The 25,928-nt window shown below is 39.9% G+C and overlaps 1 protein-coding gene across 9 annotated transcripts in view; it reads right to left on the bottom strand.

Moving 5' to 3' along the window:
* PHLDB2 (pleckstrin homology-like domain, family B, member 2) overlaps positions 1–25,928 on the bottom strand; it is a 242,637-nt gene that overhangs the window by 112,237 nt on the left and 104,472 nt on the right. For 5 of the 9 annotated variants that reach the window (XM_010852728.1, XM_010852733.1, XM_010852734.1 and 2 more), the window contains exons 1-2: positions 22,053–22,075; positions 9,366–9,480 (exon numbers count right to left, since the gene is read on the bottom strand). The exons of 1 other annotated variant lie outside the window; for it this stretch is intronic. In XM_010852728.1, coding sequence (XP_010851030.1) covers positions 9,366–9,432 — 67 coding nt within the window. In that variant the 5' untranslated portion in view covers positions 9,433–9,480; positions 22,053–22,075. Of the gene's footprint in view, positions 1–355; positions 845–9,365; positions 9,481–22,052; positions 22,076–25,928 lie in introns of those variants that run through there. 3 more of the 9 variants (XM_010852730.1, XM_010852731.1, XM_010852736.1) reach the window with 2 other exon arrangements.

Genomic DNA, 25,928 nt, shown 5'->3' with positions numbered 1-25,928 from the left:
CGGACCGCGGTGGTGGGCTCCGCGCTACTCAGTCCCGCGCCCCGGCCCCCTTCGAGCGCGCCGCGGCGGGCACCTAGGGTCTCGGAGCAGTGAAGTGGACGAAGGTGCCTGGCAATTGGCAGTCAGGGCTTTTACTGCTGCGGGAGGGGTCTGGCCCCATCGGAGGGCGCCAGCTTCGAGGAGCCGCGTTTAAAGCCGCGGTGGAGACTGTGAGGCAGGCTTTCCTAAGGAGCTGGAAGAAGGGCGGGAGGGTGCACGTCCTCCAGCTAAGATCTCCTCACGCAGCGGGGAAGTTTCTACTGGGAAACTCCAGGTGACCGCGCCTCCTCCCGACAGTTCGCCCGCGGGCAGGTACCTGATGCGTCAGAAAAGCAGTTCTGCAAAGCTGTTGGGGCACCGACTCAGCTGAGGATTTTAAACTAACTGTGCTGATTTCCTTTCGGTTATTTCTCTCCAAAGTTTCTACATTTTCCAGCGTGTTTTTCTCAGTTGCTGCAACCAATGAAAACAATGCTGATATGAATGGAGGGTGCGTTCGCAGAAGGTGACCAATTGGACTTAGGGCGTCCTTAGTCCATCTCTCCAAGGGGGACTGTGAACCTCTGGCAAGTTCTGGGTGATTCTTTGGCTTACAATGAGAAAGGTCATCAGTCTTGGAGAAGCTCACAATAGCAAGAAAGAGTGCAATAAAGTGCAAACTCATTTCTGGTCAGTATTGCTTTGATTGGGCAAGTTGTTTCAACTCCTAGCAACAATGTCATGTACACCAGGGGTCCCCTAACACCCAGGATCTAATGCCTGATAATCTGAGGTGGAGCTGATGTAATAATAATAGAAATATGAAGTGCACAATAAATGTAATGCCCTTAAATCATCCGGAAACCATCCTCTCCCCTCCCCATCTGTGGAAAAATTGTCTTCCATGAAACAATTTTGTTTGAAAAAATTGCAAACAATTTTCAAACTGGTCCCTGGTGCCAAAAAGGTTGGGGAACACTGATATACAATATAGTGACAATGATAACTGACATTGTAGGATGGTTAAGAAGCTTCTGGATAATGTATACAAAGTTCCTGACGCTGTGAGTGGCACTCAGGCACTCAACAAATAGCTTATTTATAACGCACTTTTCATTTTTGCAAGTAAAGTCTGACTTCTAATTTACAGGAGAGGTCACCTCTGAGCTCCTTGGTGTTCTATAGGCATTATTTTTCCCTGCCCTGGCTCTTTCTCTCACAGAAACATAAAGAAACCAATAGGACACTTAAATGGCCCAGCAGTTTCCCCCTATTGGATCATCCCATCCCTATAAAAACATGTTCTTGCTCCCATCTTAAAAACAAAAACTCTTGAATCCACTTCCTCCTCCCGCCACTTACCCTACTTTTTTTCCCCTTCTCAGCCACAGCTAAAGAAAAGCCACCTCCAAGTTTTTTCTTCCCATTTATTCCAGTCAGGCTTTTGCTTCTACTATGTCGGGTAGAACTCTTTCTATCAAGAACAGGCTCCTAAATTGGGTGCTTTCTCAGGTCTCATCTCATTTGAACTATCAGCAGAAATTAACAGTTGCACACTTTTTTCCCCTGTAAACTTTATTTGGACTTCCACAACTTCTTCATCTTTTTTTTTTCCTCCTAACTCCACTGCTGGTTCTTTCTCAGTCTCCCTTGCTGGTCCCCTCTCTTCTCCCAGTGTCCAGAGTCCCCAGAATTCAGACTTTGGACCTCTTGTCTATTTACACTCACTCCCTGGGTTATCTCATCTTGTCTCCTGGCACTATAGATCACATGTGTGGTGATGACTCCCAAATTTTACCTCCAACCTGAACATCCCCCCTGAAATCCAGGCTACTGCCCACTTAGATCCCTACTAGACTTCTCCCACCTAATATTCTTGACTCTGAAATTCTGAAATTCTTTCCTCTGTCCCCCAGCCACTCTGTCTGAATTGAAATCTTCCTCACATCAGGCCCAAAATCTGGATGTCATCCTTGACTTTTCTATTTCTATCACGTTTCGAATCCAATTCATCAAGAGAAAAAATAAATCATCTCTACTTTCAAAATAAATCCAAAATTCAATTACTTACTACCTCCATGACTGAGCAACTAACACACATACACACACACACACACACACACACACCACTGTTACTAGTACCCTAATCTACCATCATGTCTTGATTTTATCCTTGACTTCTTTCTACTTTTGCCCTCATGCAGACAGCCCTCAATACAGCCAGAAGATATCAGCAAGGTACAAGAGTTAATGAAATGTGAAATGCAGACTCCAACATCTTAAAATGTATAGGAGGCACTCAAAATTTAGCATATTATTATTGTAATAATTGTTCTTATCAGAATTTTTTAGTTATGATGATATTTTTAAAAATAGAAAAAAAAAGATATGAGCTCTTTCCTTCTACTTTTTCCTTTTCCTGGATTCTTTAAAACAAAGTCCCCTATTTAATCATAAACCCAGACACACCTCCCCTTGTCTGCCATTCCCTATTGTCCACCAGGGATATTGTGTTGTAAACAGGAGCACTTCCTTCCCTTTCCCTTCTCTAGGATCTGTAGTGGTTAATAGTATCTGATGGTACTTTTCAAAGGTGAAGTGTGGCATACAGAGATATAATTAATTATTTATGGATTATTTCATTTGCAGTTAGTTTTCATTAGCATAGACTGGTTGGACTTGATTAGCTCATGTCCTGAATCTGTACTGTTTTTCCTTCTGCAGTAATAGCCCCACAAATCTTTGAAGCTACCAACTTGGCCATGATTTGGCCAGTGGAGCAACTGTTTGAAGTGAAATTATCTTTAATATTATGCCTACGTAAAGAATCAAGGTTTTATTTGCAGAGTGCAGTGGAATGATCATTGATTTTGGAATCATGAAGATCTGGGTTTAATCCCTGACTCAGCCCCTTTACCAATCAGATAATTTGAGTGTGTTATTTACCTTCATTGAGAAACAAGTTTGTTTTCTGAAAAAATGGGATGAATAACACCCAACTTATATGTTTATGAATTAATGTGATAATGTAGCTATCATTCCTTGTACAGCAGAAAGCACAGAGATTACTCAAAAGTGGTTTCTTTATATTATTATTATTCTTTTTAAATGAAAATAGTATATATTTAAGGTGGACAACAGGCATATTTTATGGACATACATGTAGTGAAATGATTTCTATAGTCAAGCTAATTAACACACCTTCTCACATAGTTAATTTAACTTTTGTATGTAAATGAGAACAGTGTAAATCTGATCTCACCAAATGCCCTATATTTAACAAGGTATCATGCTGTTACATTAGATCATCATACTTATTTATCATTTAACAACTTTGTACCTTTTGATGAACATCACCCCATTTCCCTCATTTCTTTTCCCCTGCTAACCACCTTTCCACACTCAGCTTCTATGTAATCCATGTTTTTAGGTTCCACATTAAGTGAGGTCGTGAAGATTTTTGTCCTTCTGTGCCTGATTTATTTCACTTAGCAGAATGTCCTCATCAAAAGAGTAGTTTCCAACCACACTTGCCCTTCTCCTTTGTCAGTGACATTAGCCATCATTCTGTACTGTCTTATTGAAGTTGAGTTCATAAATTCCTTTTAGAATTTAGTACTAGGATAAATTTTCTCTCAAAAAAGCTATGTACTTTCATTTCTTAGAAAAGTTGTCTTCATCTATTTTCACATTAGATTTGCAGCCATTGTTAAGGAAAACTATACAAACCAGTGTTTTGCTTTGTATCCTAGTTGTAAGAAGCACAGTGTCACATTTACTATTAAATTATTGTACTATTATAAATTACAATTTTTAATATTTAGTAGTACAGTTTGATGTATTATATTATAATGAATGGACTTTCCAGGTGGCTGAGTGGTAAAGAATCTGCCTGCCGATGCAGGAGACCCAAGAGACAAGGGTTCAATCCCTGAGTTGGGAAGATCCTCTGGAGTAGGAAATGGCAACCTGCTCCAGTATTCTTGCCTGGAAAATTCCATGGGCAGAAGAGCCTGGTGGGCTACGATCCATGGGGTCGCAAAGAGTCAGAGATGACTTAATGACTAAGCACACACACACATATCATAATGCATAATGTAATATAGTTGTACTACTATAAATTAAGTTGTTAAGTTATTGTATCAAAGATTTTTGCCTCCTTCTCTTTTTCATGTGTTCAATGTATTCATATTCCAATGACTTTATTGGATACTTGGATTTTACTCTACACTCTAATATATATGGATATTCAAATATATTAAGTAAAAATAATACATCAACTCTTCAAATTAACAGCAGAAAATTAACCAAAGTTAAAGTGGAAATGTACTCCCATGTGCTGCTTTGTGTTCAAGCTATTATAAGATTGACTAATTATGATAATTATTTAAATACATTTGAAGCATCTGATTAATTTCTGCATAAAAATGTTTCTTTATGTCCTGCCCCCAGTTTTTTCTGTCAGTTTGTATTGGAATCAGACAGGAAAAGGATGCTGGGACTGTGTGGGTCTGTGTCCCCTTTAGATTACTCTATCCTAGCTGTGTTTATCTGGTTTACTTTTCTAATCATTTGAGGAACTTAAATTGGTCTACTTTTCCTGCATGGCAGACTTAAAACAAAGAGTTTTCTTTGTAGGTTATCTGCTCATCACAGAAAAACAAAAAGCCGTGCTGCATCAGTGGTAATCCTTGATACTGTGGCATGCTGGGAAGTCATTTTCTTTTCTCTGTTCCTCCTCTTTAATTTTTCTTTCATCTGACCTTCATCAACCCTCCAACAATCTCATACTTTGAATTCAAATTCCCCCATAATATAATATAATGTAATATAGTGTATTTAATATTGTTGTTGTTGTTGTTCAGTCTTCCAGTCGTGTCCAACTCTTTGTGATCCCATGGACTGCAGCATGCCAGGCCTCCCTGTCCTTCACCATCTCCTATATTTATTTATTTTGGAGTCATATTTCTCAGGGATAAGTGTTTGATGTGCCAGATATATAAAGACTTCATTGCACTAGAGACTTCTGATAGCTCAGAGCAGAAGATTCAGAACACGAGGTTTGTTAAACACAAGGGAAAATTTACCAAGTGTCTACTCTGTTCTGGACTTAAAGAACCCGCCTGCAGATGTAGAAGACAAGGGACACAGGTTCAATCCCTTGGTCAGGAAGATCCCCAAGAGAAGGGCATGTCAACCCACTCCAATATTCTTGTCTGGAGAATCCCATAGACAGAGGAGCTTGGCAGTCTACAATCCATAGGGTCGCGAAAAGTCAAACATAACTGAAGAGACAGCATACACACTACTCTTGTTCCACACAATATGCCTAGATGGGTGGGAAATGGAGATAAAACATTTGTTGCTGAATTTACTGCCTGGCATATAACTGTAATGTGATCATGAAATGCAAAAATTTAGAGAAAATGATACAAATGAGTTCAGAGAAGGAGTCTATCAGGGAAGACAACGTGTGTGGCCTTCGTATTGAAAGAACAATCTTCTGGCAGACGAGACAGCAGGCACACAGCTGCTGGGCAGTAAAGCCAAAGCAGGTTAGGGAAGCGGTGAGTAATGCAGCTTGCCTGAACCCACAGTACATGGCAGGAGGCTTGGGAGATAAGATCTGGGGATCTGGGGGGAGGTTTGAGGAGAGGGAAGAGATGGGACCTTGAATTTTAGATTTTATGTCTAATACCATTTTAATTATGTCATTTCCTCTCTCCTAAACTTATACTGGCTCCTTCTTGCCTGATAAATACAGGAAGAGCCAGCAGCAGTAGTAAGTGATTATATAGCAGTAGGATGAAAGAGAAAGACAAGCTCCAGCCACAGAATTTAAAGACCAATAAAGTGGTCCAGGTTCTGTGTCCTAACATGTCAAACAAGGTTATCAATCCAAGAAAAGTTCGCTCAACTGAATATTTACTAAGGGCCCAGTTAAGATCCTGAGTCTCCTTGCCTTCTCCTGACTGCCATCATTTTTTAAATCTTAGGATGACTCCATAGTTACAGATTCTGAGTTCTCACAGAAGTACATGTGAAACAGGTAACGTTTGGCTATTGTGTTCAGGGATTGAACTGGAAATTCAGTGGCTTAATATTCCAATGAACCAGTTGTGTCACCAGGAGCCTAGGACTACTTGCTTGACCTTTTAAGATGTTTCACATTATGGGGGTAATTCCTCCCAGGACAGTTGTTAAGAGAGCTTGTAAAACATTATTACATACCACTCATCTCTGACTAGATATTTAGAATGAGTACTCAAAAAATTCTAAATGGTTGTTTGAAGCATTTATCTCTGAGATATAGATAGTGATGCATATGACTGGTACAGTTCTTTTAGATTCATTTGAATGTCTTGCTCTTCATAAGAACCAGGCAGTTCTCTGAGTTACAAATATGCCTAAACAAGATGATCAAAATTCACTTACGGGTTCCTGAAGATGGGAACAAAATGAAATTCTATTCAGAACGTCCTCTTATCATTCAAGAGGTGGATCTCCATGGTATAAGCATTGTATTTATAAGATTGACATAAGAATCTCCAGAACTTTAACATAGGGAGATAGAGACACCACTACACCTTCAATGTTAATATTAAAAGTTTGCTTTATAAAAGGTTTATCAACCCAAGAACTCACAAGAGAAAAGTTACAGGTACTGAAATGGATTGGCTAGTCAAGAAGGCAGATCTGGATGTGACTAAGAGTGTGTTTCCTCCCTTTCTCCCACACCTGCTTGCAGAACTTTCTGTGGCTCTCTCTCTGCTTCCTCTCCAAGAAGCCCTGGTGAGGTCTGAGGACCCCAACAACTGGGTGCTAGTGGACGGCAATCACCTACATGATCTTCATTCTTCTAGTCTGTTGAATATTGATAGACATTGTTGTCAAGACAAGCCCTGATGTGGTTTAATGATTTCCTGTCTCACAAGCTAGTTTTGGCCCTCATCCTGCCTGGCTCCTGAGTTAATCAAAGTGACAATCCAGGTGGGAAATTCTTTACAAATTTTGAAGGTTCTGTGTGGGTGGAGGGCAACATTACTTCTAATGAATAATTCACGGGTAATTAGTGCCCAAAAGAAAGTTTTTTCTCCTGTTGGTTATTAGCATCCATGTTAAATTCCCTGTGACTTGTAAATAGTTGAATGCTTTGATCCTACTGGAAATATTGGTCCCTTGTTTTCCATTTGAACTGTCCCCACCTTCAGTACAAGGAAGGTGGGGATGATGTATAGGGTAGCTGCTGAGGGATTCTCATTTTTCGAAGCTTGCCCTTATGACGGGTGTGATGGTGAGGATGACAGGAGTAGGCAGACATTGGAATGATAAGCTTCTAAACCAAGCCTCTACTCTCAATGGCACTAATCAGAATTTGTACTTACTTTTTGTGTCTTTGCCCCCTCCCCATTCCCTCACCTCCCCCACCGCTATAATTCTAAACTTTGTGAAGTCAGGGACCTTCTACATTGTTCATCATTATACACCCAATGCCTCCCCCATACACCATAAATTATTTGTTTAATAATTACATAAATTGGTCTTGAATACTGAAAATCTAATTTCATCACTTCAGTGATTAAGAATTCTTCACGGACTCCTCCAAGATGTGCAGATAAAATAAATCCAGAATCACTGCTTTTGCACTTAAAAAAAGTAAGTCATCTGGTTACTTTATTTTCCTATGTAGTATCTCACTGTTTCCTCTGCCCTCTCTCTGAAAGGAGGGGATGTTTTAATCATAATAAATGACTTACATTTAATCACATGTCATATTTGTTCACCTCTTTCCTCATAACCAGCAAAAATCAGTGCAGGAATCACGAGTTCCAGAAAGCTTTTCCCAACTCCATCCCTGGTCGTGGTTGGAGGTTGGGGTACTTCATGTTATCGGATTACAGGTTTTCTGTTTCATTGTCTATCTCTATTCAAGTCATAAAACTCCCTCAAGTAAGAGGACTGTGATGGATAATTTTATATAGCCAGGCTATGGTGCCCAATGTTTGGTCAAACATCAGATTAGATGTCACTGTGAAGGTGTTTTTAGGTATGATTGGCATTTAAATCAGCAGACTTAGAGTAAAGCAAATTACCCTTCAAAACATGACTGGGCCTCCTCCAATAGTTGAGACCTTCAGTTCAGTCACTCAGTCGTGTCCGACTCCTTGCGACCTCATGGACTTCAGTATGCCAGGCTTCCCTGTCTATCACCAACTCCCGGAGCCTGCTCAAATTCATGTCCATCGTGTCAGTGATACCTTGAGACCTTAAGAGCATCTAGACAGAGGGTTCCCAAAGAGAATTCTCAAAAAGGAGGAATTCTCAAGACCATAACATAGAAACACTATGTCAGTTTCCAGCCTGTCCACCAGAACCCAGACTCAAGACTACAACATCAGCTCTTGTCTGAATTTCCAGTCCTCAGGCCTACCCTGAGGATTTCAGCCCTGCCAGCCCCCGTCATGTGAGACAAGTCTTAAAAATCTCCCTCCTTTTCTCTCTGCTTCTCCTCTCTCTCTCCCCGCTCTCTCTATGTCTGTTTTTCTATACACATACACATCTTCTGTTGGTTCTGTTTCTCTGGAGAACCTTCACTATTCCGGAAGCTTTCTAGTTTAACTCTTGTTTTTAGAACACAGCACAATAAGTAAATGAAAAATTAAATCTAGCTTGAAATCCCCCTCCCTTAACAGAGGAGAACTTTGCAGTGCAGAGATGTCCATTTAGTCCTGTTGAGGCCAACTAAACAGGTCCCTAGCACATCCCTGAGCACCCCCTCCCCTGTCCCCTGGTAACTTGGTCATCTGACACATAATAAAAAAATAATGAGGAAAATACACATTTTATGAACCTACTTATTTTGTTGAATGCCAGGAAATGCATTACAGAGATTCCAACCAGCACCACGTGCCCTGTGAGTCAGAGTAGCTGAGTTGGAGCCTCATCGCCCCTCAGAAGGGGACATCAGGATCAGCCTCTCTTCTGGAATACTTAAAACTTCATGCCTTTCTCTCTACATCCCATCCCACCCCTTTTTGTTTGTGTTTTGATTTTTGAATGACTAATGAGTCACTGGAAATGACCTCTCCACACCAGCTGCTTTGGCCTGCCTATCACTCAGCATCTGTTCCAAACAAAACCTCAGCAATCTTCAGGGGAGTAAGTAAGCACATGATCAGAGTTCCAGGGGAGAGTTTATAGCCTCGGGCTATCTTCCAGGTATTTGCTGGACTCCTGAGTTTATGCTAGGAAAAGCCAGGTCATTCCCAGTAAGCAGGACAGAGAGTAGGTACCCATTATTTACTGAAAACCCCTGAGGATGAAATGCATATCAAAAGAGTTCTCACCCACAGGCTGTCTGTCACCAACTCCCTCTTCCTTGGTGTCCTGTCTCTGGGTATTATCCTCCTCCATCAGGATCTTCTGCTGAGTCTCCAAGGATAAACTAGGATCAATGCCAGCCTGTGCACAGCAAGAAAAGAAAGGTACCATGAGCAGGAAGCTGGAAGCTGAGGCAACCTCTGAAAACTGAAGGTCAGCAGAGCTAACATCTGGGGAACACTAACAGCTGTTGAAATTGAAAAGCAAATATCCTGCATCATCCTATATTCACTCTGCTGACTATCCTTCAGAATGACAAAACCTAAACACCATCACCACTAACCAACACCAACAGAAGCATACATGTGGCTAGAATAATGACAGATTAAAAAAAAAAAAAAAAAGGATGCTGGTGAACAAGTGATGTGCAATATTTAGACCAAGAGACACAGTCTTTCAGCATAGTTTCTACTTGCCACTTATTATTGCTTATTTTCTATTTTTCATCCCATGCTTATTAGTTACCAGCCATCATCCTGTTAGTTACTTTGTCTTTATTATATCTTTTAATTTCCACAAAATCTCATATTATAGAAAAGGAAACCAATGCCCTTGTTCTTAAGAGCTCCCCACAGAGCTCTTGAGTTTATGACAGGGTTCCCACAGCTCTCATTATGTCCAGTTTTCTCTGCAGAACTCAGGGTTGCCTCAGTAGATGGTGTGGTCCCCCCATCATGTTAAAGCTCCCATTTGTTTTGCATAATATTTCTTGCTTGATTTTCACAATAACTGTAAGGTATGGAGTGAGAAGGGAAATTCAGTTTCAGACATGTTGAATTGGGATATATCTGTAGATCATTCAAGTGAAGTGTAGGATAGAGATAATGGCCATAGCTGGAGATGTATATTTAGAGGATGCAGATCTTAAGAAGTTTTGCTCTTCCTTAAAATGGGAGAAAGAAAGCTAAGCTGGTTCATAGGCTGAGGGAAAATAGACAGGGAAATGGTAAAGATCTAGGAGGCAGGAGATTAAATGATGGAGCAGGTTCCTGGAGAAGAGAAGGGGGATGAGATCATCTTACAGTTGGAGGGTTGGCCTTGACAAAGAGATATATTCTTCATTTCAAGAGAATGGATAAAGGAAACATGATGAGGATAGATACCCACATAGTTCAAAAGCTGTGTGGCAGAAAGAGTTAAAAGGACAGGATTTTTAGATACGGAGGGCCTCACTCTTGTCAATGAAATACTATGCTAACCCTTCCACTGAAAGTCTACCAACTGGAATATTTTTGTAGGAGTTAAATGCTGAAATACAAACTTCCATAAGTTACATTAGAAAGATGCTTGAAAAACTTTTGGGCTACAAATAATACCAAGAAAGAAGACAAACCACAGAATGGGAGAAAATGTATACAAATCATGTATCTAACAAGTGACTTGTATCTAGAATAAAAAAAAAAAAAAAAAACCTTAAAATTCAACATGGTCATAAAATCTGAATCGATATCTCTCCAAAGAAGATAAACACATGGCCAATAAACATATGAAAAGATGCTGAGCATTATTAATTATTAGGGAAAAGCGCATCAATCCCACAACTTGATACCACTTCACACCCATTGGGATGGCTATAATGAGAAAGACAGATACTAACACATGTTGGAAAGGATAAGGTGCCTGTGGGTATGTACAAAGCCACTTTGGAAAACAGTCCCTCAGTTCTTCAAAAGGTTAAAAACAGAGCTGCAATAAGACCCAGCAATGCCACTCGTAAGCATATACCCCAAAGAAATGAAAACATGTTCACACATAACTTGAATACAAATGTTCCTATCATCACTGTTCAGAATAGCCAAAAGGTAGAAACAGCTCAGATGTCCTTCAAATATTTGTAGCATCACTGTTCATAATAGCCAAAAAGTAGAAACAACTCAGTTGTCCTTCAGCTAGTGAATGGATAAATACAACTGTGGTTTATCCGTACAAAGAAATATTATTTGGCCCTATAAAGGAATGATGGAGAAGGAAATGTCAATCCACTCCAGTATGCTTGCCTGGAAAATTCCATGGGCAGGGGAGCCTGGTGGGCTTCAGTCCATGGGGTCACAAAGAGTCAGACACGACTGAGCACACAGTACAGTATAAAGGAATGAAGTACTGACACATGCTCCAACATGAATGAAACTTGTATACACTATACTAATTGAAAAAAGCCACTCGCCAAGTATCACATACTGTATGGTTCCATTTATAGGAAATGTCCAGAATATGCAAGGCTGTAGAGATGCAAAGTAGATTGGTGGTTGCCTAGAGCTGGTTGTGAGGAGTGAAGGAGGGGTAAGGAGTGATTGCTAATGAGCAGGGGGTTCTTTTGGGGATTGATGAAAATGTTCTAAAATTAGATGTGGACAACTTTATGAAAGTATTTTTAAAAATACCAAATTCTACAACTTAAATGGATGAATTGTATGATTATGGGGATTATATCTCAGTAAGCTTTTTAAATAAAAAAGAAAACTTGAGATCTGAGGAGAAGATTATTGACAGAGGCAAGACTGAAGAACACTGCTGAAGACCAGATAATAATAACAGCAATTAACATAGGGATTCACATGCCAGGCACTGTGCTTGGTGATTTTCCTGCATCATTTCCTTTAATTTTCACCACAAACACATATATATCAGATCTTTCCCCCTCATTCTACAGGCTATACAATTAAAGCTCAGAAAACATGTGGAGGTCAACAGCAAGAAACGAGACAAAATGTAGCCCAGGTCTGTGTCAGTCTAGAGTCTGTTTCTTAACACCTGTGCCATGCTGTCTTCCCAAGTTTTGCTTTTCTATTTAGCTTCAACTTCATTTGTTGTTGTTGCTGAGTCGCTTCAGTCGTGTCTGACTCTGTGCGACCCCACAGACTGCAGCCTACTCCGTCCATGGGACTCTCCAGGCAAGAACACTGGAGTGGGTTGCCATTTCCTTCTCCAATGCATGAAAGTGGAAAGTGAAAGTGAAGTCGCTCAGTCGTGTCTGACTCTTAGCGATCCCATGGATTTCAGCCTACCAGGCTCTTCCATCCATGGGATTTTCCAGGCAAGAGTACTGGAGTGGGTTGCCATTGCCTTCTCCTTCAACTTCATAGGTTCAGCTAAATGTCAATGTCTTTAAGTCAAATTTTCCCCCCCCTTCACTCCCACAATTTTGTGTCCACTGTCATCTCTACAATGTTAATAAAGAGATGCACTCTCCTTACCTCCTCCACACTCAGTAGTCCTAGAAGCACAGTCACTGGCCTCTCTGTATGGAGTGATTTCTCCAAGTTCAGAACACTGACTAAAAGTGTAGAGATAACACATCTGCCCTTTCTCTTCTGCTTGGAGAGGTTATGGTTGAGAAGAACAAATGCTAATCTTAACTCTTAGATAATGACCACACCTACCCCCTTTCAAGCTGGTTCCCTCAGGTTTTTCCTCACCAATGAACTGCAGATAGACCTAGAAACCAGTAAGGGTTCAAGAAATTTTATCTTCCTTTTCCATTCTTTGCACAGTCCCTTTACATCCAAACCTCTAGTCTGGAATGGGATGACTATAAAAGAAGAGACAAAATATAAAGGAGACTATATATATATATATATATATATGTATATGGGAAGCAGCAGAAGACATTTTACCATAAAATGTGTGTGTGTGTGTGTGTGTGTGTGTGTGTGTGTGTGTGTGAAAGTCACTCAGTTGCATCTGACTCTTTGCTACCCTATGGACTGTAGCCCGCCAGGTTGCTCTGTCCATGGAGTTCTGCAGGCAAGAATGCTCGAGTGGGTTGCCATTTCCTTCCCCAATAAAATAAAATATCCCAATGTTTATGTGGGCTTACATTGTGGCAGACATCGTACTAGTCTTTCTCTTTTTCACTGAAATAACATTGGTTTATAACATTATGTAAGTTTCATGCGTACCACATTATATTCTGACTTCTGTGTACACTGCAGCATGCTCACCACCAAAAGTCTAGCTTTCATCTGTCATCATAGAGTTGACCCCCTTCCCCTCTGGTAACCATTACTCTGTTTTCTGTATCTACATGTTTGCTCTAGATCCTTCACAGACATCGTTTAGGCCTCACACAAGCCACTGTGGGAGGTCCTCCTAATGGACAGATGAGGAAATAGCAGGTAGAAGAAAAGGAATCATTTCTCCAAGGTCACTCAGTCAGTGAGGGAAGCGACCAGAAACCTTCCAAGGGTCTGTGTGACTCTAGTGCCAGGTCTCTCCATCTCTCTGTGACACCACCTTCCACATCCTTTCTGTTATCATCAAACCTCACTTCATGGAGGTTGTTCTAAAAACAGTATAGAGGAACATGATTCTAACACGAAAATATATTTACAAGCAGTCCTGCTTTATTAGACAGAGGACAAGATGGTTGGATGGCATCACTGACTCAATGGACATGAATTTGAGCAAGCTCCGGGAGTTGGTGATGGGCAGGGAAGCCTGGCATGCTGCAGTCCATGGGGTTGCAAACAGTCAGACACAGCTGAGCGACTGAACTGATATTGATGCTTTATCAATGTAAAAATACTAGATTAAACATTTAAAAACACTAAGATTATGTACCATGACCAAGTGGGATTCATTTCTGGAATGCAAGAATAACTCAGTATTAGGAAATCTAGGGCTTTCCTGGTAGCTTAGACAGTAAAACATCTGTCTACAACGTGGGAGACCCAGGTTCCATCCCTGGGTTGGGAAGATCCCCTGGAGAAGGAAATGGCAACCCACTCCAGTATTCATGCCTGGAAAGTCCCATGGACCGAGGAGCCTGGTGGGCTACAGTCCATGGGGTAGCAAAGAGTCGGACACGACTGAGTGACTTCACTATTATTATGAACATGACATTATGAACATGTAAAAGTAATAATCACATGATTATTTTTAAGACAAAGAAGAAAAGTTTTCAAAAGATATTTCCTGATAAAAACGCTCAAGAAAATAGGAAATGAAGCATATTTCCTGAAGCCACAATTGTGCTTAATGTGGTAATATTAGGGGAATTTCTAGTAAGATTAGAAATGAGTCAGGAGCATCCAGTGTATCTATTACTGTTGGACATAGTCCTGGAGAAATTAGCCAGTAGAATTTAAAGAGAGAAAACAGTAAGAAGTACAGGAATTGGAAAAGTAAAACTATTTTCAGGTAATTTGGTAGTTTACCTAGAGAACCTGAGAACATCAATGATAAGTTAACACAAACAATAAAATGAATGTTCTCTTTTTTTAAATGCTAAAGATAATGTCAATTTTAAAAAAATTTCAGAGATAATTTCAGAATAATTGTAGAAAAACTGCAAGACTAGCACAAAAACATTCTTTCTGGAACCATTTGGGGATAAGTTTTGAATGTGGTATCCTTCTCTCCTGAATCAGACATTCTCCAGATAACCACAACATAAGGATCAAAATCAGGACATTATCATTGACCCTTATTGACACTGAACTCACAGACTCCAAGTATAATCAATTGTCCCAATAATATTCTTTATAGGCTCTAATTAAGGATCATGTGTTGCATGTAATGGTCGTCTCTTTAGTCTTTTCTTGGTCTGGAAGAGTGCAGCATGGGTGGCCTCTCACAGGCTAATTAATTCTCACTCCCACCCCTCTGCACCAGGGGTGATGGAAAAGACAGAAAAGTATCACAAACAAATGCCATCCTGCCAGACATATAAAATGAATAATTGCTTGAGTGGATAAATAGATGCCTTTTATTTTACTACTATAAAAGTTTTAAAGCAGACTATAAAAATAAAAATATATTAAACCATTTACTCTTTGCTAAATTCTTCCAAGTTAGAATGCTCACAAGAAAAATCCTTCTTGTTTCCAAACTGTCTCAATCTCTCTTAAGTTAGACTGAGCACTACATCTCTGACATCAGCATATTCTCAGGTCTGTTTTTATCTTCAAGTAAATCACAGTTAGAAAGCCAGTTCCTAGACTAATTTTAAACAGGCATACAGAAAACATAACTATCCCTATTGTGTTAGATATGAATTCCAAGTTAAGAAAATATCTCATCTAACCACCTCAAAGTTCTGTTGAGAATTCTTGGAATTCTATTAGATTACCACTAATTCCATAGGGAGTTAGTTTGAATTTCTTTGTATGTAGAGCTTGCAACTACTTTTGTCTAGTTATATTTTTATGATAACCAAATCATTAGCTTTCATCCATTTTGACTGTTGACTATCAGAAGGTTTTTGAAAGCAGAACACATGTACAGGTAACTGCCATGTTATGCTTGCTTGATGAATCCTTGTCCTCATGTTTTCTGGGTAACTTAGATATATTATTGAATGTTTCTTATTCCTTCAGCTCAAATAGCTTTCTTTTTTTTTTTTTAAAAAAAAAAGCAAATTCTAGATTTCCTTGAGTACCTGAGATCCATGCTTCTTAAAGCTGACTTAATGCAAGTGTTTATGAATGCTGATTTTCTATTTTCTAGTCATCTCTTTCAGAGAAGGCAATGGCACCCCACTCCAGTACTCTTGCCTGGAAAATCCCATGGATGGAGGAGCCTGGTAGGCTGCAGTCCATGGGGTCGCTAAGAGTCAGACACGACTGAGCGACTTCACTTTCACTTTTCACTTTCATGCATTGGAGAAGGAAATGGCAGCCCACTCCAGTGTTCTTGCCTGGAGAATCCCAGGGACGGGAGAGCCTGATGGGCTGCTGTCTATGGGGTTGCACAGAGTCAGACACGACTGAAGCGACTTAGCAGCAGCAGCAGCAGTCATCTCTTTGGTGGCAGAATACCACCCTCCTTTTTTTTGCTACCTTTCTTTATGGGAGCCATTTTTCTCAGAATAGGTTGGAAAAAAAAAAGAGATGGTGATTATGGGAAGGGTCAGTTCCTCTTCTGAGCTGCCTGGAGGGAAGGTGACACCAGAGAGTTTTTTAAAAATACAAATTCCCTAACTCCATTCTAGACACTCTAATCGGAATCTGTGGAGGTGGATCCATTAATATGTATTTTTAAGTTTACCAAGAGATTTTTCCTTGACTGGCATTGAGAAGTTGTTTTCTACACATTGGTTTAGCAGAATGGTACCTATGAAATCCTAAAAATTGAGAAAATGATGCTGTCTATATCTCCTTCTTAGCAAGCCATGGCTAGTATTGCCATATGCATTTAAGGAAAGTCTATTTAATTTTGTTTAACTCAGCATTTCACCAGTTTATTTGCGAATAGAACATACTTCTTTTTCTTAACACAACTCATATTACTATAGCACGCTCAAAACACAGACTTTGTGAAATATTGGTATAGAGAATATGACTCACCCTGTTACCCCGTCTTTATTAACAGTCAGCAACTCTTTGATGTTTGGCAACTCAGTAATAAATGTAACCACAGCTATTCATTAGAACTATTACACAAGGTTTCATAAAGCCTTCGTGCCCGGTGTTACTCTCTGGTTCTTCCTCTGCTTAATCCTAAACACGACGAAAAACCTGACAATAGTTATGATAACTAATGTACATTGATTGCCGAACTATGTTTTAGTCCAGGCACTTTGTAGGCATTATACCACTCAATCCACATCCCTGTCAGTAGCTTGCATTATTATAACAGAGGTACAGTAGGATGCTGAGGAACAGAGAGATTAAGTGGCCAAACCTAAGAAAATACACAGTTAAAAAGTGGTGATGCATGTATTACAAACATTAAAGCTGACTCAGATTTAAAGCCTATTGCATTAACCACTCAGTATTTTGCTTGAGCTTTAGTCATTGGTCTTCCTCTACATGCTCCTCCTTTGACGGTCTCATTCAACCAAAGCTTGACCTTGGTCTAAGCTCTCTCCCTAAATTGCTCTCTCTTCCGAGCCACAGACCCGCTTTCCCAACTGCTTGTTAGACATTTCAGTGAGGAGCTATGTTTGGATTCTTAAATTCGACTTATTTCTAACAGAATCTCATCTTTCCCCTCCAAACTCATCCCTCCTTGTGTGTCTTCTCTTCCCATTCATGCATGTCTTCATGTGACTCACATGAACACCTACTATGTGTTTGTACTGTGCTCTGTTGAGGATACACATAAAAATGAACAGGACTCTGGTTCTTACTCCTAGTGTCTAGCACTCCATAACTTTAGTGAATGTATGTTCCATCATGTTCTTTCTCTTTCTCTGTTATGTCCTGTAATCTCCAGGGGCTAATATTTTATTCTCTAAATTATTTTAAAATTATATTCAGTTGAAGGGGAATTTGACTGTCCTGGACTGTCTTCCTATGACAGGTTGCTGGCACATCTGTAGGTGCTGTGGCAGCCTGTATTGTAAGGAGGGCAGCACCATCCCACATGTTCTTCTTGCAACTGATGTCAGAGGTCCTTATCATGAGGTGGGGTCTACATTTCCTCCCTTTGGATCTGTGTGGGTCTATAGCTTCAGTGGAAGTGATACTAAGTGATACTTTTCAAGGCTGAGTTCTAACAGGCAAAACAGCTTCAGCCTGGCTGTTTGGGGATGTTTATGCTAGGAACCCAGGCCCCAAGCCAGAAAGACTACCCAGAAGGTATTCCAGGTGACATTTCTAACCAAGGACCCAGCTGACAGCTAGCACCAGCCTCCAAACTAGGGGGTAAGCAAACCTTCAGATGTTTCCTATTCCTGGCCTTCAGTCCACTCTAGCTTTTGACGAGTGTAGCAGAGACAAGCTGTCCCCTCTGAGCCTTACCTGAACTGCAGATTTGTGAACAACACAAATACTGTCATCGTTGTAAGCCACTGAGTTTTGAGGTGGCTTCTTAGGTAGCAAGAGATCACCAGAACCGATACCTATCTTTGTGTCAATCAGCTATTGCCTGACACCAGTTCCCTGGCACAAATCTCAATGCCTGGAAGGAGTTGTTGCCAGGGAGGCAGGCATCATGATTAAATGTCAATTATGTTCCATTCTTTTTAAATGTTAAATCCTTTTTAACACATAATAAAGTGTTTTACATGGAAAGTACATCAAATAAACATTTATTGAGTTGAATTGAAATATAGTGTGATAGTAAGAACACGCATTTTGCTGTCAGATGTACTAAATTTCAAATCATCACTTTAGATGCCACAGCTTTGGAGTAGAGAGTAAATTGCCTCCCTAATCTGTCACTTTCCCTTCTGAAACTGATGTGAGTTTTAAAATACTTCAGGCATGTGAAGCACCTAAGAGTGTGTGGTTCATGGTAGATCTCTTCCTCAATCCCTACCTCACTCTCAAATTTTTAAATAGGAGACATAAGGATAAAATGAGAAAAACTGAAACCTGATTATGAAGGATCCTGAATATATGGTTAAGGTCCAATTTTTAGACAATGGGGATTCATGGAAGATTATAGGGATGTGATATGCATAAGATAATTTATGAAGATTCAGTTCAGTTCAGTCGCTCAGTCATGTCCAACTCTTTGCGACACTATGAATTGCAGCACGCCAGGCCTCCCTGTCCATCACCAACTCCCAGAGTTTACTCAGACTCACGCCCATCGAGTCAGTGATGCCATCCAACCATCTCATCCTCTGTCATCCCCTTCTCCTCCTGCCCCCAATCCCTCCCAGCACCAGGGTCTTTTCCAATGAGTCAACTCTTTGCATGAGGTGGCCAAAGTACTAGAGTTTCAGCTTCAGCATCAGTGCTTCCAATGAACACCCAGGACTGATCTCCTTTAGGATGGACTGGTTGGACCTCATTGCAGTCCAAGGGACTCTCAAGAGTCTTCTCCAACACCACAGTTCAAAAGCATCAATTCTTCAGCACTCAGCTTTCTTCACAGTCCAACTCTCACATCCATACATGGCCACTGGAAAAACCATAGCCTTGACTAGATGGAACTTTGTTGGAAAAGTAATGTCTCTGCTTTTTAATATGCTATCTGGGTTGGTCATAACTTTCCTTCCAAGGAGTAAGCGTCTTTTAATTTCATGGCTGGATTAATAAAGCTTTAATGTGTAGAATGAGAGACCGGATAGAGAAAAATCAGTTAGGAAGTTAAAGTCAATGTCTAAGCGTGTTAGGGTCTAAATATTATCTAAAAAATGCCATCAGGGTGATATCAGGTCTGGATTGAATGGCAGAATGATATTACAAAAGAAGTTTCTGTAGACTTTGAGTTGGCATCTACAAAGATGTATAAAGTACTAGAGAAGTCCAAAATTAACTGCAATAATGTGACAGCATCTATTAAAAATTGTTCACATAGGGCATTCTATGATCCACCAATGTCACTCCCCAAAATCTGTCTTATAGAGAAGAGATAGCAAAAGTACTTAAAGTTATATGTGCCAAGATATTTACTGCAGCCTTGTTTGTGGTAGGACAACATTGAAAAACTGAAATCACCATCAGTCAGATAATGGTTAAGTAAACTATGGTATGTCTATGCAATGGAATCATATGAGAATGAGTAAATCTAAGGAAATGGACTGCAGCTATGAAATTAAAAGATGCTTGCTCCTTGGAAGAAAAGCTATGACCAACTTAGACAGCATATCAAAAAGCAGAGACATTACTTTGCCAACAAAGGTCCGTCTAATCAAAGCTATGGTTTTTCCAGTAGTCATATATGGATGTGAGAGTTGGACCATAAAGAAAGCTGAGCACCAAAGAATTGCAAGGAGATCCAACCAGTCCATCCTAAAGGCAATCAGTCCTGAATATTCATTGGAATATTCAGCTAAAGCTGAAACTCCAATACTTTGGCCACCTGATGCAAAGAGCTGAGTCATTTGAAAAGACCCTGATGCTGGGAAAGATTGAAGGTGGGAAGAGAAGGGGATGACAGAGGACAAGACGGTTGGATGGCATCACGGACTCAATGGACATGAGTTTGAGTAAACTCTGGGAATTGGTGGTGGACAGAGAGGCCTGGCATGCTGCAATCCATGGGGTCTCAAAGAGTCAGACACAACTGAGTGACTGAACTGAACTGAACTGAACATTTTAAGTGAAAAGAGAAAATTATAAACCAATGTGCATAATGTCATCTTTTGTCAAAAGCACAAGAAAAGCCTTCAGAAAAAAAAAAGACTGAATTAAAGGCTATCTAGAAAGAATTTACGTAAATTTTTCCAGAGTTGCTGATCATTTATTACATTTTATTAATAAGATGCATGTCATAAGTAATAAATGTGAAAATTAAAAAAACATGAAAAGAAAAGAAAGACTAAAATCCATGTTGTTTTCCTCTAGGGACTGGGAATGGAAGGGCAATGGGTGGAGTGATCTTAAAATATTTGAATAATTTGCATAATTTTATGTTTTGTTTTGTTTTTCTTTAATAAAAGCATGAAAACATTTTAAGTTTGCAAATTTCATACCAATCCAAGCAAAGAGTACCATTAGCAGAAACAGTTTAAGATTTGGGGAAAAGATGATGATTCCATATAAATTAATGTGTATTTGGTATAAAGAGCTAAATGGTGATGGGAGTTGTGGTAGCTGTTGACAGCAGTGGTCAAATAGTGCATGGGTAAGACTTCTAGGTCCTGGCTCTGGTAGGGCTCAGGTAAGGAATGTAGTCCATCTGGGCAGGGCTCACAGCTAAGACTTAGAGTCAGAGGCTAGACTCCTAAGTCAGTATCATGGAAAACACCACAGATCTCTGTTTCTGCCTCTCCCAGGATTGGAGGGAATAATTCTGCCCAACACAGCCTGTTCATGCTCTCTATGAGATGCCCTAATAATTAACCTTGGGCCTTCTAACCTAATATGAATGTTGGTAGGTAATACATCTTACTGGTGAATTAGTCTTTATGAAATTATCTATCCTCACCTTAAACTTAATTATGTTTTTATCCCAGGGTACATCTATAGCTACATTTATGCCTGTATTTCTATCAATATTTACAACATCTATATTATCTATGTATCTGGCTAGATGGATAGATAAATAAATATAGATATCTCTACCTGCATATTCTCATGTCTCATATGAAATAATCAACATGTATTCAAATTTATTTTTGAATGATACCAGGTATTAGATCCTATTAAATATAGGTGGGTGGTGGTTGTGGTTTAGTCGCCAAGTTGTGTCCAACTCTTGTGACTCCATAGACCGTAGCTCGCCAGGCTCCTCTGTCTATGGGATTTCCCAGGCAAGAATATTGGAGTGGGTTGCCATTTACTTCTCCAGGGGATCTTCTCGACCCAGGGATCAAACTCACCTCTCTTGCATGCAGGCAGATTGTTACCACTGAGCCACCAGGGAAGCCCAAATATAGAGTAAATATACTATAAAAATGGAGCATTACATGGAATATTACAGTGGTATGTTATAGAGGCAGGGTTTTATTACAGGATTACTGACTGCTTCTCCAGATGGACTTACAATGATGATTCTAAGAAAAGATCCCCTTTTGGTTTATCAACCCCAGAAATGTGCTTGCCACTTCTCCTGGGAACATCCCGTTTTTCTTCATGCATTCAAAATGATTTGGGCCAAAAAAAAATACTATGTATTTTATTAAGTGAATATTATTATAAAAGCCCAATAATGACTTTTTTTTAGCACATGAAATCCTCTTTTAAAATCTATCTAATATTTAATAAACCTTCTGTTCAGTTCAGTTCAGTTGCTCAGTCATGTCTGACTCTTTGCAACCCCATGGACCGCAACACTCCAGGCTTCCCTGTCTATCACCAACTCCCAGAATTTACCCGAATTCTTGTCCATTGAGTCCGTGATGCCATCCAACCATCTCATCCTCTGTCATCCTCTTCTCCTCCTGCCCTCAATCTTTCCCATCATCAGGGTCTTTTCAAATGAGTCAGCTTTTCGCATCAGGTGGCCAAAGGATTAGAGTTTCAGCTTCAACATCAGTCCTTCCAATGAACATCCAGGACTGATCTCCTTTAGGATGGACTGGTTGGATCTCCTTGCAGTCCAAGGGACTCTCAAGAGTCTTCTCCAACACCACAGTTCAAAAGCATCAATTCTTCGGTGCTCAGCTTTCTTTATAGTCCAATTCTCACATCTGTACATGACTACTGGAGAAACCATAGCCTTGACTAGATGGACCTTTGCTGGCAAAGTAATGTCTCTGCTTTTTAATATGCCGTCTAGGTTGGTCATAGCTTTCCTTCCAAGGAATAAGCGTCTTTTAATTTCATGGTTGCAATCACCACCTGCAGTGATTTTGGAGCCCCCAAAACTCAAGTTCGCCACTGTTTCCACTGTTTCCCCATCTATTTGCCGTGAAGTGATGGGGCTGGATGTCATGATCCTCATTTTCTGAATGTTGAGCTTTAAGCCAACTTTTTCACTCTCCTCTTTCACTTTCATCAAGAGGCTCTTTAGCTCTTCTTCACTTTCTGCCATAAGGGTAGTGTCATCTGCATATCTGAGGTTATTGATATTTCTCCCGGCAATTTTGATTCCAGCTTGTGCTTCATTTAGCCCAGCGTTTCTCAGTAGGGTAATTGTTAAATAAGGCATTAAATTTTTTTAAATGCATATGCAAAGTAATTTGAAGTCCCTACAAGATTTGTGAATCTACTGTCGATTGTTTCCTTTTATTTATTCTATCTTCTGTAGATTCTGAATATACAGATTAAAAAAAAAAACATGTCATGATGCCTTTCTATTCATTTCTTCTTTACAAATCTAAGAAGAAAGTCATAGAAACATAATTGTTACCTAAGATCCCATAGCACTTCATGCAGACAATGGTACACTCTTGGATGTATTGCTCCTATTTTCTATTTTCCTTATTCATGTTTAGAAACAAAATATTTATACATACCCCAAAGTTTTAAATTTTCCCTGCTTGTCTTCATGCAATGTATGTTGCCAAGCTATTCCAAAGGGAACATGGCAATTTCTTTTACGAATTACTTTGTGTTCCTGCTATTAATCTAATAGAGATATAGAAGTGGGAGAAAGAGAAAAGGCTGCTTTTCTGGCAATAAGGAACAATTCTGAGGCCATGGATGCCAGTTCCAAATTCCAAATTTCTTCATACGGTGTGGCTAAACAATTGAAGTTGAGAGTAGACTCTGAATCTATATCTCTTAGGAATTAGAATCATATCCAATCCCTTTTTCTTCTGACTAGTCTGCCAGTTAGTGATAAGGAGATGTAAAACAAATGAGATGAAAACAAGACAGAATTAAAAAAAAAAAAACAAAACTATTGTGAGTTTAAGAACTTGTAAAATATTATGGGTAATCTTCTAGAAAGTAGTTAAATAAAAAAACAAATACAATTCTTAGAAATATAGGATATCAACATTTTTTTAAACCAAAAAAAAGTGGAATATCCAGGAAGATAAGATAGGAGGGGTAAGTTTGATGCCTTCATGCCAAGAGGCAAAGTCGTTTATTCTTTAGTCTGAGTTGTTTTTCAGTTGTGAAGATGGATATGAACAATCCATCCAAACCTTTTCGCCCAATTCCTCTCTTTACCAGTTGCAGGCCTGTGTGCGAGGGGGCAGTGTGGATGAGATGAGGGAAGACAGACGACTCTCCAGACCTTCATACATTTCCATGACCTTTATTGTTAGTATCTTGGCTCTAATGCTAATGATAAAAGAAATGTTTTAAGTTCTGGGTAAACAGTCACTTAACCACTCAAACTAGTCAGAAGAACACTTGGAAATTAGAAAAAAAAAAAAAAAAAGGAAATAGTTTTCTATGTTCATTTTGATCTTATAAGTGACTTAGTTTCCTTTTCTCTAAGAGAAAAAAATCCAGTAGATGCTGGCTGGATTTTAAACTCCAGTTCACTCTGATATATTCCTCGGTATATTCTACTGTTTTGGGCACTTGGCAGGGTCTCAATAAATATTTGCAAAGTTTTGCTGAATTAATTGAGTAAAAGATAAAGTATACTCTTTCAGAAACGAAAATAATTTTGAAATCTTGATAGGTTTATCTAAGTATGTCATTCAGTCTGTTCACAGATCAACTGAAAAGGGGGAACTAGAAAGAGGAAGTCAAAAAATAATCCACTGACTGATACACAATCTGGGGATATCTTTGTGGTCCCCTTTTCCTGTCACTTGTGGGAAATATCACCGGCATCTAACTCAATCAGTGCACATGAAGATAATGGGGATGACAGAACAGCCATTTCTCTTGGCTCCTGTTTATGATTCGGACTAACATCAGTTGCTATAACCCTCTTGGCCTGTCTCTCCCACCTGACTCACTCTGTCCCAGAGAAGAGACAACCCTTGCCGTGGTGCTTTTGGGAAATAAACCACTGCTGTGTAGTTGGGAGCCAGCCAATCACAGGAAGCACACACTCTGGTCTGCTCCTTCTCCCTCTAAGCTGTGCAGAGCCAAGTCCTATGGTGGGAGCTATGCGGGAGCTGGTGGGTGAGTCCATCTGATTCTGGAGCGCATTTTTAGGAAGTCCACTGTCGTCATGCACCTAAGCCATGCCCTTCTTTACTACCTTTATCAATAACGAGGATGACATTTCAGTCTCCTTCTGCCATGTCTCCCCTTTCATTATATTCAAACTTGATTGGGAAGAATGTTGTATTTTGGTCCCCTCATAAGGCACTTATACTGGCTCCAGCAACTCTACAAATCATGCTTTGCACTTGATTATCTGATGTGTATGAATTCATTTATTGATTCATCCATTCATTCAGAAATAGTTTTTAAACTTTTAAGATATACCAAGAACTGTGGTAAATCCTTGAATATATTTGTCACTTCTGCTGTATAATCATAAGGGATTTGATTTAGGTCATACCTGAATGGTCTAGTGGTTTTCCCTACTTCCTTCAACTAAAGTCTGAATTTTGCAATAAAGAGTTCATGATCTGAGCCACAGTCAGCTCCCAGTCTTGTTTTTGCTGACTATATAGAGCTTCTCCATCTTTGGCTGCAAAGAATATAATCAATCGGATTTCGGTATTGACCATCTAGTGATGTTAATGTGTAGAGTCTTCTCTTGTGTTGTTGGAAGAGGGTGTTTGCTATGACCATTGCATTCTCTTGGCAAAACTCTATTAGCCTTTGCCCTGCTTCATTCTGTACTCCAAGCCCAATGTTGCCTGTTACTCTAGGTATTTCTTGACTTCCTACTTTCACATTCCAGTCCCCTATAATGAAAAGGAAATCTTTTTTGGATGTTAGTTCTAGAAGGCCTTGTAGGTCTTGTTCTAGGTGAGAGTTTGTAAGAATGTGATTTAGCAGCACTTCTGCTTGCTTTTCAGAGAAGGCAATGGCACCCCACTCCAGTACTGTTGCCTGGAAAATCCCATGGACAGAGGAGCCTGGTGGGCTGCAATCCATGGCGTTGCTAAGAGTCAGACACGATTTCACTTTCACTTTTCACTTTCATGCGTTGGAGAAGGAAATGGCAACCCACTTCAGTGTTCTTGCTTGGAGAATCCCAGGGATGGGGGAGCCTGTGGGCTGCCGTCTATGGGGTCGCACAGAGTCAGACACAATGGTAGCGACTTAGCAGCAGCTGCTGCTTGCTTTTGTTTTTCCTTTCCTTTTTTTCTCTAGGCAATCTTGACATTCTGTAAGATGAAAAGTAAAGGAGAAATTACCTTTTCTTGTGTTGATGAAGAT

The sequence above is a fragment of the Bison bison genome, unplaced genomic scaffold (genome assembly GCF_000754665.1).
Source record: "Bison bison bison isolate TAMUID 2011002044 unplaced genomic scaffold, Bison_UMD1.0 scf7180017864314, whole genome shotgun sequence".
NCBI classification, from domain to species: Eukaryota; Metazoa; Chordata; class Mammalia; order Artiodactyla; family Bovidae; genus Bison; species Bison bison.
This window is presented reverse-complemented; position numbering and strand designations above follow the sequence as displayed.